We start from the raw sequence: 13402 nt of genomic DNA, 5'->3' as shown, positions 1-13402 counted from the left end.
TTGATTTACTCTAATTACTCATATCACAATTGAAGTTACAGTATTGAAATTTTGTGAAATTGGAAAGCTTAACTCCTTGCTTCTAAAAGTCCTACACTTCTAATATTTATATGTTGAAAGTTATTATTAAAAGAGAAAAGTGCTAAGGAGAAAAGAAAAAAAAAGCTTTTCTAAAATCTAATTGAAATATTGAAATCCTTATGTAATATTAAGAGAAGTCATTTATAATCTTGAAATTTGTACTTGTTTATCCTAATTTGAATTTGAAATCCATAATTATTTAATATTGAAATTTTCTATTAAAAAATAAAAAGGAAAATGTGTTTTTCTTAGAAAGAAGAAAAATAATTAACTTGAATTGAATGGTATAATTTTTAATGAAAAGTAGGAAGTCCAAAGTTTGAAGAGTCATAAAATATATCAATTATGATTGGAGTTATAATTGACAAATATATGTAAAGCACTATAGGTAGAATAGACATATCACAGAACTTCATCTTAGAACTGTGTGTAATGACAATGAAAAATATTATTCAACCTTATGGATAATAATTTCTTCCACATTTTTTAAAAGATCTTAGATTAGGAAATGAGGATATTGAGGATCTAGCTGGTTATATCATTCTTTTTTTTCTGTTTTTTTATGGTCATAACTTACACAATATATGACCTTAAAATTATATATTTTATGCTTTAGGTTCTTGTACATTTAGACACCATAATTGATAAACATTATGCTATTATCAAGCAGGTGCTACCTACAAATGGAAGGACATACTGTACTAACTAACTATTGTCCTTTTTCCCCAAACCCAAGGAGTTTTGTTTTTGAATATCTTTGCTCTATAGATATCTTTCTAAGTGAATCATGAAAGGCAGTGGTAAGGCAGATGGAAATCTATCTTTGTAGTTAGGAATCTGACCCTAATACACACTAGCTATTTTATTGTAGCTAAGTATTCATGAAATATTAAGGAGTTTTTATCAGTGTTTGAGAATTCTAAGGATTACTTGTATCCATAGAGAAATATGCAATTAATTCCAGGATTTTTCCATTTCTTCTCTGGTCCCTTCACCCTCATGTATACACCCTCCAGAAACATCACTTCTCTCAGGGGTAGGTTTGAGACAGTTTATGAATTGGAGAAGGAAGCTATGCTAGGTTGATATTTTGGTTATTCATAAAAGTTTTTTTAACTATGTCCAAAGGAAAGGAGAAAGGTTTAGTATTTGGGGAAAAAAAGAGTAATAGGTGATCTATTGATGAATTCCTGTACAAAAAAAAATAACCATTTAAAAACCCTTCCTGTCTAGTAACCTTATTTTTAGAAAGGTTTCACTGAAATGAGTTTATTAACATCACTGGACCCTTGGTATTTAACATATACTTAGCAGTGAAGTAAGCTACAGATCATGGAACATGTTTTAAAAAAAAACAACTAATAATAATAACTTTGAAAATTCCTAGATAATGGGTAAAGATTATGAAGTCAGTTATATAAAATTGATATGGATTGATATAAAAGTTATGATATATTTATGATATAAATTTATATATAAATTAATTTTAAATCAATATAATGGTTAATTTTGATTTCAATTCAACTTATATGAAATCAATATAATGACATAAAACAGGATTTTCCCATCCATTTCATAATCATAGGATGAGACCTCTGCACTCAAGTTTGAAGTAAAAGCTACAGTCTCACCAGAGCCACATGCAAAAGTTGTTGAACTACACAAGGATGAAAATATTGCATACGTAAGAATTCTTTCAATTGATGAAGGGTGAATATAAAAAATGTGATTTAGGTGCTGAATTGTTTTTGTTCTGTGTGACTAAACAAAATAGAGTAGATAAGTTATCTTTTACCATCTTAATATGTATGTTTGTATTATTTGATCAATCAGTGAATATTTAATATTTACTCTAGGCTAGGCACTTGCTAAGTGTTAGGGCTACAAAGAAAGGCAAATAATCCCTGCCTTCAAAGATCTTGCATACTAATAAGAAAGACAACATGTAAAAGAAAATTCACTTTTAAGGTGGATAGAAGCAGGGAGGTTAGTGATTCCCATCTCATTAAAGTGATATAAGAAGTCAAATAGGCTTGATGGGGTCCTGGGTAGTTGTGGTTGAGGAGGAGGGCACATAGTGAAGGGGTAAGGATACCCACAGTGTTGTTGATTGGTATGATGGCAGAGATGGAATAAAAGAAGAAGGCAAAGCCTTCTCATTGATTTTTCCAGCTCAACTATCCTGAAGAATTCTGAGTAGTTAGGCTAGGGAGGCAATGAAGAGGATCAAGGTAGATTTTGTCTGCATTGCAAATGATGGGGCAGCATCAAGATGGGAAAGGAATTGAGCGTGGGGAGGCAGGAGAAATTCTAAAAACATAAATTTATACATTATCCAGTTGCCATGATTATGTGATTTCCTTCAGCAGTGTTAGCAGTTTATAAGTAGGATCTGATAAGGTAAATGGGAAGATTGATGTAGAGTTTGGAAATAGTAGCAGTACAACCAGGAGCAAGGGATTTTACTACAATAGAGAATAATGTAAACTGAACTATTAACTATAGAGTCAACATTTCAGAAGAAAGAAAGCAAAGAGAGGACAGAAGAATAGTGGGAGAAAAAAGATCATATTTTTCATAAATCAGGAATACATTTTGATATATCAACTTCTATTATCAACTTCCTTTTCTGGAATCCATGGCCATCCCCTTTTTATGCATATACTCTATGACTGTCATAGGCTTTCTCTTCTCTCTTAGTATTTTCTCTGTATTCATATATTTGTAATACTAGTGACATTTTACTACTTGATTTATTGCATTTTACTACTTAATTTATTTACTACATCATGTGCTGCCCAAAGTACTCATTGTGAAGGAATACAGGATCAAAAAGTTGCCAGTTAGTAGGGATGTGAATGTGAGATAAGGATACATTTAACTGATGCAGGTGTTCCTTCCACTTGCATATTGTAAGTCTTTTAAATTTTCTTCATTCCTTTTATTTTTTTGGTGGGGGACAATGACCCATGAATTATATGTTAGCTTTTTTGAAGTGATGTCTTAAGTTTTTTTTTCTTAAATTGATGCAGGTCCATCTGGAAGGATTGCATCACCAAAAGCCAAAACCATATTTTCGTATGATGATTATAGCAACCAGTTTTATACTGGGTTTCACTGTATTTTTATTCCTTTCATACATCATGTGGAAGGTAAGTCACATAGCCTATTTCTCAAATTTTATCAAATCCAGTAGGATTATTTCCTTTTTAAGACTAAAAAAACCACTGAAATCTAGTGGTTTCACTCAAAACTCTCCAAATCCATTTTACTCTGATTTCTTGTTATTTTTCCAACTTTCAATTTATTGATATCTTTCTCAAGAAAAATTGTCTTCTAAATGCAGGATTATTACATTTTAAATAAATGCCTAAACTAAATTATTTGCTTTCTGGTTTCCTTAATTTCTTTGATGAGAGAAATCTTGGAAATCCAGAATCATTTTTTTTCCCCTTCAGAGTTTGCCTTAGGTCAAATAAGAGACATTTTTTGGCCTTCTTCTTTGTATTTGGTAATACTCCCACAGTATTTGGTCATTGTTAAAGTTACATTAGGAGCTATAGCATAAATTAAGGGAAAGGGGGGGAAAGGAATACCAGTATTAACAATATATGAAGAGGTTACAATGTCTTTGTGGGATTTATTTTCATCCTCTATTATAATTTTGGTTAATGACTGTAAAATGGTATTGTTTTATTCAGGCAGGTTTCTTTAAAAGAGAATACAAAGCTATTCTTCAAGAGGAAAATAGAAGAGACAGTTGGAGCTATGTCAATAGCAATAAAGAGAATTAAAGACTTCTTTAAAGTATACCAGTCTCAGGTTAACTAAAAAGATGGAAGACACTTCTTACAAGAAAACATTGTCAACTGATTTTCCTTTGTTTACTCCTCTTGATGTTCTTTTAGTGGGCGAAAAAGCTTAAATTTGACCATGTGGTATAATGCATTATAATTCAAATAAAGGATCTAAATGGTCATTGTTGTTTCAAGAAAAATGAAGAAGAGATATATGAAATAATCAAAGACAGCATTTTTCTCATGTGTCAGAAGGATTGAAGAACACTAAAAAAAAATATTTTCTCATGCTAAGTAGTTCTCTGAAGAGATTGTGGGATGCCAGCATATGTGAATTGAGATAAATCATGGAAAGAATAAGAAACTCAATTTAGCAAACCTTTTTACTTGAAGCATCCTTTTGAATACATGTACTTTCTAGCTGTACTCATTATAGTGATGAAACAAACTCTTATCAAATGGACATAAGTTGCTTTGGAAGAAATAGTTTTCCTATTTAAAATAGATCTTCATGAAGTATTGTTTATTATATTTCAAAGAGCTGTTTTCAGACCTTCCTATATAAGATGATCAGAAAAGGATTACCTTATGTTAAAACAAGTGCATCTTTAATGATCTTTGATTATAACTTGCTTCACTTGGATTCCAATCAACAACTATTTATTAAGCAGCTTATAATACTTAATAACTGAAGAAAATAATAGCTGAATTATATATATGTATGTATGTGTGTATGTATATATATATATATATATATATATTATATATATATATATAATATATATATATATATATAATACACTGATCAAACATGAAACTAAAAGGGTTATACTGTAAGAGAGTAAATGATGTGTGTGTGTGGGGGGGTTAGGTCTATGGATTAATGTACACATATATGTAAAATAAGCATTATTATGTATAAGAATATAAGATTCATTTGTGCTTCTTCAACTTGTGTGAATATATGTATGTATATATACATACATACATACATATATTCACAATATACTTTCTTCCATGGTACCATGAACAAATCAAAGAAAATAGTTTTTTTAACTGATTGTTTGTAAATTTGAAAAAGTATTTACTTCCATAATATTTTTAATATTGAGACAACAGATTGTGAGTGTTGCACTTTAGCTAATATCTGAATAGGAAATACACTGATGTATATGATGTATGTATTGTGAAAACCATACCTCACTAATGATGAAAACAGTATTAAAGCTGTTTAGGGATAACCATTATACAGAAATACTTCTATGATTGGAGAATAATGAAATGCACTAATATATATTTGAATAGTAATGTGTTCTATTCAACTACTAGTATTAAATGAATATTCATCAGTTTTTATTTGTTTTTGTTTTTTCAAAAGATGGACAGGAAATCACAAATTTAAACATACTAAAATATTTGGGAATTTAAGGATAAATACAAAGAATCTAAATATAGCAAATATTTCTACTAAAATGTAAAGTAATTTTTTAACGTCATAAAATAGTTTATTTACAGGTTTTTAGATAATTTATGTTGTATTTGCAAATGGAAATGCATTTCAATTGTACTATTTATTACATGTATATTAATAAGATGATAGAAAAACTAGACAAATACAATTTTATCAGGATCTGCTTATCTGTATCTTTGTATATGTGGCAAAAAATATAACTTTTTAAAACCTGATAAAATCTCTTTCCCAGTTATCTAGCTCTTTGATTTATCTTTGTAGCTCTTTATTTGTTGTTGATTAAATGTAAAATAACATGTTTTACAAAAAAAAACTGCACAAAATATTTAATGAATATTTTTGTGATATTTCGATATATTTGTGATTCTAGAATTCTTAGAGCTTTCTTTTCCAGGTTCCAGTATCTGGTAATATTAAGTGGGGTCAGACCATCATCACATTTTTGTCATTGCCTAAAAAATCCCTAAAATTGTGGCCTTTGATTATCTATCTCCATAAGAATTCTCTGCTAGAAGAACTCTGTAATCTGTTCTCCTTCCTAATTTGAAATGAGTATTTCAGTACTAAGTGTAATGCACTTGCCACAATTATGTACTGAAATGCAGTAATTTCTAAAATCTCACATATAAGAGAAAATATAAACTTTTAAAATCTTCTTTATGAGGAAGAAGCATTTTAAAGAGTTACATGAGCAAAAATTTTGCTTATTTTTAAATGGAATGTGTAAAAAATTTGTTTTATGAATTAACATTTTAAATATTTGAAGTATAAGTTCCTTATTTTGTAGAAATATTCACTAATCATCTAGTTAAATAAGTTTGAATAATGATAGAATTTTGGAGAGATATGATAGTGAGAATATAAATGCTATTTGCAGAAGATTATATGGATAGACTATAAGAAACAAATGTTAGAAAATTTTCAAAATGAGTTTATTCATTTCAAAAAAATGCAAAATCTTAATTTTATTTTAATAATCTAAGTTAGAACAATTGTAGTTATTTGGATGATTTACTCTATGAATAGACTGGAAAAAAACCCATGAAATCTTGATCTGCACTATCAATAAATATATATTTTACTAAAATTATTTAACAACTCATTCTAATTTTTATAGATTTTTAAAAGCTAAAATTTATGTTTTCTATAACATAGGCATTTTGATTTTAAAATTATTTGGGCTATTAATATCCCAATTTTATACATTTCTTCTAATAACAATTTAATATTATTTGTAGTCATTCATTTCTTCCAGATGTCCTCCATAAAGCTTGATAAGTTGTGGATGCACCCTGTAAAGAAAATATTTGTCATTTATGATTCTATTAATTTATTCAAAATTATATTAATTTTTATAATGTCTTGTCACCTGCACATAATATTGTGCCCTATGTGTCATACAAAGTCTTTTGTCAACAATTAAGCACACATAAAATGCAAATAGATACTGAGAAAAACTGAGGTAGCTACATGCTGATTCAACATCATGAATTAACTTTAGCTGAGCATTCACTGCATTCCTGACTACTTAGTTGTCAATGAACAATGCTAGATATACTTACTTAATATGAACCTCTGATACCACTTCCATTAAATCTCCATCAACATTCCAAGGGTAATTTTTTTTGCTAGATGTTCCATGAAACTGAAATTCTCCTGTGTCACACTCACAGTTATTTCTTGGTTGGATTTTTACTTCTGCAACAGTGTAGGTCTCAACAAATGGAAAATTAAACTAAAATAAAACATTTTAATTTATTTTACTTTGAATAGGTAATACAATCAAGTTAGATTAATATACTATAATGCATATAAACATGATTCCATTGACCTCTGTCAGTGATGTTATCCATGGATGATAGATCACTTGGAACTCCTTAATCTCTTAATTGTTTACTTTAAAATAAAAGATTCTCAACATTTTTGTTAGAAGCAATTTTTCATTTCCCTGAAGTGCTTGAGATCACTGAGGTAAAGAATGGCTTTTCTGATGGAAATTGAAGCAAATTCATGATGGCAGTCAATCAATGAACATTTTTAAGCACCTACTATGTGTCAGGTGCTATACTAAGCATTGGAGCAATCTGCTTAAAGATACAACAAATATGACTTTTAGATTTGCCAATAAATCCCAATTTACTCATGGGAGGACTTGATTTTCGATTAATTATGCTTTTATGAAATAATCTATTATAATTAAGAATATGACATGTAAAGTGGCCCATGTTGAAAGGCTAAATCTGAATATTAACTCTTAAATTATGATAGCAAAGTAGTCTGAACAAAAATCTAAGTTTTATACATAAAGCAATTTCATTTAATTTATTAATATTTTAATATTTTGAAATTTTTATATACATAGCATAAATTTAGTGCAAGTTCTAATCATGTACAATTTTGTTGCCCTGTTCTGTACATGCCACTTATAGAAATTTATTCTGATGAAATTAAGGCATGGGTGTTAATTTCCCAAGGTCACACAGCTCTTTAGTGGCAGAACTGGAACTAGACTTTATCTCCCAGTGTTCTTTTTTTTTTTTTAATACCAAATCGCCTCCATTAAAAGATTAAATGCATTAGTAAGATATTTGGGATAATTACTGCTGAGCATTTTCCACTCAGGCAATTATAATCCTTTTGGCTATTTGAATACATGATAAGTTAAATATTTCTTGCTTCAATTTTGGATAGAAAGTAGAAGAAATAAAATTATAAATACAGAATATAATGTGTGATTTTGTAAATGTGGGTTCTCCTCCTGTGGATATAGAGCATATTGCTCATATCTTAGTGGTCAATCTTCTTAAGTAGCCATGGCTAAAAAAGAAATGTTTGCATAGCCTAGCAACTGAATTCTTTAGCATTTTAAAAAGAAACATTAAAAAATGCTATTTTTTCATGTACATGTACACATTAAGTATAAAAATTTTAAAAATGAATGTGCTGACACTTCAATTTTCAATACCACTGCATATATTTATGCAAAATTATTAATAACCTGTGACTTTTAAAAATAGCTACTTCTGATTATCAAACCCAATTATGTTACCAATTCTTCTACCATTATCTACCATTAAAGCTTCATTTATTGAGCTACAGAAAGAAAATTGTTTCAAAATAATTGGTAAAAAAAAGCAGCAAAGAATATTACAGTTTGAGTGATTGAATGTTAAAAAGAAGAAACTTTCTGAATCTGCAATATGATGATATATTTTCTATTCAGAGCAACTATAAAATGATTTACATCCATCATCATCCATATTTGAGTGCACAATGTGTAGCAAATTGTAAATTAGTTATTGCTTAATCATTTTTTCCATTGTACATATAAATTTGTTAGTCAACATGTTAAATATATTAGATATACAATATATCCATCTGTACATATGTGTTTATACATGTGCATTCTAGTCTCAAAACCTACTTTTTGATATATACTAGCTTTGATCATGAGCAACCTCTCATAGTCAACTCTAGAATTATTTATTACAAAGAAGTTGTATGTATATTACTGAAGGGAATTTCCACATAGGGAAGTTACTCCACAGATGAAATCACAGGTTTGAATACATGAATACATAAAAAGGATTAGATTATAATGACTTTCTCTCTGTGTATACCTAGACACAAGCACACATCTATGTATACATATGTGTACTTATGTATGTATGGTATGTGTTCATGAAAGGACTGCCATATGGATAACTGTGTAAAAATAGCAACAAAACAAAGGAGTAAACTATAATTACAGGGTCATTCTCCACTTCCTCTATGTTGAAGTAAAGGGGGATGCTATAATCCTTTTATTGATTGTCATAGCTAAAGTATGTTTTTCATTAGTAGAAATAAAAATATTAAAATACTGTTGTTTGTATTTATTTTGGTCTCTTCACACTAGACTGGAAGTTCCCAACATGATATAGTAAACAAAGTTCTGAACTTGGAGTCAGAGTCCTAGGTTTTCTATTTCTAACCATAAATTGTCTCAATAAACAATTAAACCTGGGTATTTCTCTTCACCTATAAAATGATATTAACAATATATGTAAATCTACTTTAAAATAACTATTATGTAATTAAATTGTACAAAAACTGAAATCTGATTTTTTAAAAAATTGTTTTTATTAATATCTTCTGTTTCTTATATCTTAATAGTTATTCCCAATATCTCTGAGGTCCTCCCTTCCCCCTTCTACTATGTGAAGAAGCATAGTAATGGAATCTATAGTTCAAACAGAATAAACATTTAAGTCATTTTATTTGCATAATTCCAAATGGCTTTTCAAAATGGCAGGCCTACTTCACTGCTCCACCAACAATATGCTATTCTACCTATTATTCCATAAACTCAATAACATTGAGTATTGCCATTTTTGTCACAATTTGTGAATTCGTGGTCTGTGAGATAAAACTTCAGAGTTCTTTTGATTTGTAATTCTCTGTTAGTGATTTGGAGCATTGTTTTAAAAACTTAACATTTTATATTTTCTGAATTACATGTAAAAACAATTTAACATTTTTTTAAATTTTGAGTTTCAAATCTCTCCTTTCCCCTCCCCCCTCCCTTAAAAGGACAATTTTACAGAGATCATACCTGTGTAGTCATGCAAAACATTTTCATACAAGCCACTCTGTAAAGAAAATACAAGCAAAAAAAAAACCACACACACACACACACACACACACACACACACACACACACAAGAAAAAGAAAGGAAAGAAAAAAATATATCTTTCATCTTCATCCAGGCTCTACCAATTCTTTCTTTGGAGATAGATAGCACCTTTCATCATATAGTTCTACAGAACTGTCTTTGATCATACCTAAGATATTCATAGTAGATCATCATGTAATATTGCTGTTACTGTGTACAATGTATCCTTATTCTTCTCATGTCACTTTGCATCAGTTCATGTTTTTCCATGTTTTAGAGGGCATCCTGTTCATCATTTCTCAAAGCACAACAGTATTTCATCACAATCATATACAACTGGTCAACCATACCCCAATTAATAGATATTTTCTCAACTTCCAATTCTTTGCCACCAGGAAAAGAGCTGCTATAAACCTATTTGTACACTTATATCCTTTTCCTTTTTGCTTTTTTATCTCTTTGTGTCTTTGTGGCACAGTCCTAGTAGTTGTATTACTTAATCAAAGAGTATGCATGGTTTTATAGCCCTTTGAGCATATTTCCAAATTGCTCTCCAGAATGATTGAATCAGTATACAACTTAAACAACAGTACGTTAATATTTTAATTTCCCCACATCTCCTCCAACATTTCTCATTTTCCTTTTCCTTGATAATAGTCAATCTGATAAGTGTGAGGTAGTAGTTCAGAATTATTTTAATTTGCATATATCTCATCAAGTTAGTGTATTTTTACATGATTATAGATCATGTTTATTACTTTGAAAACTTTGGATTCATATGCTTTGACTATCAATTGAGGAATGGCTCCTATTTCTGTAAATTTGTCTACATTTTTTTATATGTTTGAGGAAAGTCTTTATCAGAAATTTACAATTTTTTTTGCAGTAAGGATTGCCAACTATATATTTCCCTGCATCCTATTTCCCGTTTTTCCTGTCCTTTCTCATTTACCCTGTCCATTCTCAGAAGTGTTTTGCTTCTGACTTTCACTTTCCTCAAAATGCCTCAATTCTATCAATTCCCCTCCTCCCTTCTCTTATCCTCTTTTCTTCTTATTTTCCCATATGGTAAAATAGATTTCTACTCCCAAATAAATGTGTTATTCCAATTCTAAGGAGGTAAAGGTTTATATGCTCCCTTCCCAACTTCCTCCACTTTCCCCTCCCCTGTAAAATTTCACTCAGGCCTCTTTTATGTAAGATAATATATCCCATTCTACCTCTCTTTTTCCCTTTCTCCCAATATACTCTATTTTCTCAACTCTTAATTTTATTTTTTTAAGTAATCATCCCATTGCATTCAGCTCACACATCTGTTTTTTTATCCTAATTTCCCTAATAATTAGAAAGTTTTTATTAAATCCCTTATAATTTCTTTTTCATATTTACCTTTTTATGTTTCTTTTGCATGTTTAAATTTTAAATTTTCTATGTAGCTCTGATCTTGTCATCAGTAAACCTTGAAAATCTTCCATTTCACTGAATGTCAATTTTTCTGTCTGATGGATTATACTAATTGTTGCTGGGTAAGTGATTTCTGGCTGTAAGCCTAGCTTTTTTGCTCTCTGTAATATCATATTCTAAACTCTCTGATCCTTTAATATAGAAGCTGCTAAATCTTGTTTTATTCTGACTGTGATATTTATTTCTTTTTTGGCTGCTTGCAATATTACTTACTTGATTTGGGAAGTTTGGAATTTGGTTATAATATTTAGGTATTTAGAGAGAGTAGGGGAAGAGCTCAAAGAAACTTCTGTCTTTACTCTGCCATCTTGGTTCTGCCTTTTGGAGCATTATTTAAGTGATTATAAATACTTGACAAATCTTTTAAAACCTATTCATACCCTTTCACCAATTATGTGTTGGGGAATGAGTATTAGTCTTATATAGTTATAAATCATTTCTATATCTAGAAATATTTCTATACCATGGAAATGTGAAGCAAAAGATTTTTTGGATTTTTTTAACCACTTTCCTTATTAGCCTATGCATATAAATCTCATCACTGAAGAAGCTATTTAGTTTCATGAACAAAGCTACTTCATATCTAATTTTAATTGTCTCTCTTATTTGGTTAAGAATACATATCAATTCTCAGATGAAGAAATTGAAACTACTTCTAGCCATATGAAAAGATGCTCCAAGTCATTATTAATCAGAGAAATGCAAATTAAGACAACTCTGAGATACCACTATACACCTGTCAGATTGGCTAGAAGGCCAGGGAAAGATAATGCAGAATGTTGGAGGGGATGTGGGAAAACAGGGACACTGATACATTGTTGGTGGAATTGTGAACACATCCAGCCATTCTGGAGAGCAATTTGGAACTATGCTCAAAACGTTATCAAACTGTGCATACCCTTTGATCCAGCAGTGTTACTACTGGACTTATATCCCAAAGAGATTTTAAAGAAGGGGAAAAGACCTGTATGTCAAGAATGTTTGTGGCAGCCCAGAAACTGGAAACTGAGTATCAATTGGAGAATGGCTGAATAAATTGTGGTATATGAATATTATGGAATATTATTGTTCTATAAGAAATGACCAACCGGATGATTTCAGAAAGGCCTGGAGAGACTTACATGAACTGATACTGAGTGAAATGAGCAGGACTAGGAGATCATTATATACTTCAACAACAATACTATATTATGATCAATTCTGATGGACCTGGCCATCTTCAGCAATGAGATGAACCAAATAAGTTCCAATGGAGAAGTAATGAATTGAACCATCTACACTCAGCAAAAGAACTCTGGGAGATGGCTATGAACCACTACATAGAATTCCCAATCCCTCTATTTTTGTCTGCCTGCATTTTTGATTTCCTTCACAGGCTAATTGTACTATTTCAAAGTCCGATTCTTTTTGTACACCAAAATAACTGTTTGGACATGTGTACATATGTTGTATTTAATTTATACTTTAACATATTTAACATGTATTGGTCAACCTGCCATCTAGGGGAGAGGTGGGGAAAGGAGAGGAAAAATTGGAATAAAAGGTTTGGCAATTATCAATGCTCTAAAATTACCCATGCATATAACTTGTAAATAAAAAGCTATAATAAAAAAAGAAAAGAATACATGTCTTATCCCTAGCTGGGGAAGGTTTATGTTTTGTTTCTCTTCTAATTTTTTTCACAGTATGATTTTTAATATTAAGATAATGTACTCTTTTAAAAATTTATGGTGATATATTGGATTACTTGCTGTCTGGGGAAGAAAGTGGGGAGAAGGGAGGGAGAAATAAGGTTTTCCATGAAAGAATGTTGAAAACTACCTTTGTGTATATTTTGAAAATAAATCTACCTACCCATAGAAAACTTATACGCATTTAAGGTAGTTCATGCCTATTTTGTAGGATTTCAGAAATGATAGATGACTGAGGGAAAT

The 13402-nt window shown here is 30.1% G+C and overlaps 2 protein-coding genes across 3 annotated transcripts in view; one reads left to right on the top strand and one right to left on the bottom strand.

Annotated features, from left to right (window-relative positions):
* ITGA4 (integrin subunit alpha 4) overlaps positions 1-13402 on the top strand; it is a 131204-nt gene that overhangs the window by 111348 nt on the left and 6454 nt on the right. Inside the window, exons 26-28 of one of the 2 annotated variants that reach the window (XM_051986100.1) lie at positions 1667-1765; positions 3114-3233; positions 3783-4256. In XM_051986100.1, the coding sequence (XP_051842060.1) occupies positions 1667-1765; positions 3114-3233; positions 3783-3875 (312 nt within the window). In that variant the 3' untranslated portion in view covers positions 3876-4256. Of the gene's footprint in view, positions 1-1666; positions 1766-3113; positions 3234-3782; positions 4257-13402 lie in introns of those variants that run through there. The other variant, XM_051986101.1, reaches the window with a different exon arrangement.
* The window catches only part of CERKL (ceramide kinase like), a 210315-nt gene continuing 203172 nt past the window's right edge, over positions 6260-13402 (bottom strand). The window contains exons 12-13 of the mRNA XM_051986110.1: positions 6912-7084; positions 6260-6641 (exon numbers count right to left, since the gene is read on the bottom strand). Of these exons, the coding sequence (XP_051842070.1) occupies positions 6578-6641; positions 6912-7084 (237 nt within the window). The 3' untranslated portion in view covers positions 6260-6577. The remainder of the gene's footprint in view (positions 6642-6911; positions 7085-13402) is intronic.

This window comes from Antechinus flavipes, chromosome 3 (genome assembly GCF_016432865.1).
Source record: "Antechinus flavipes isolate AdamAnt ecotype Samford, QLD, Australia chromosome 3, AdamAnt_v2, whole genome shotgun sequence".
NCBI lineage: Eukaryota > Metazoa > Chordata > Mammalia > Dasyuromorphia > Dasyuridae > Antechinus > Antechinus flavipes.
Note: the sequence above shows the minus strand (reverse complement) of the source record. Positions and strands in the feature narration are given on the sequence as shown.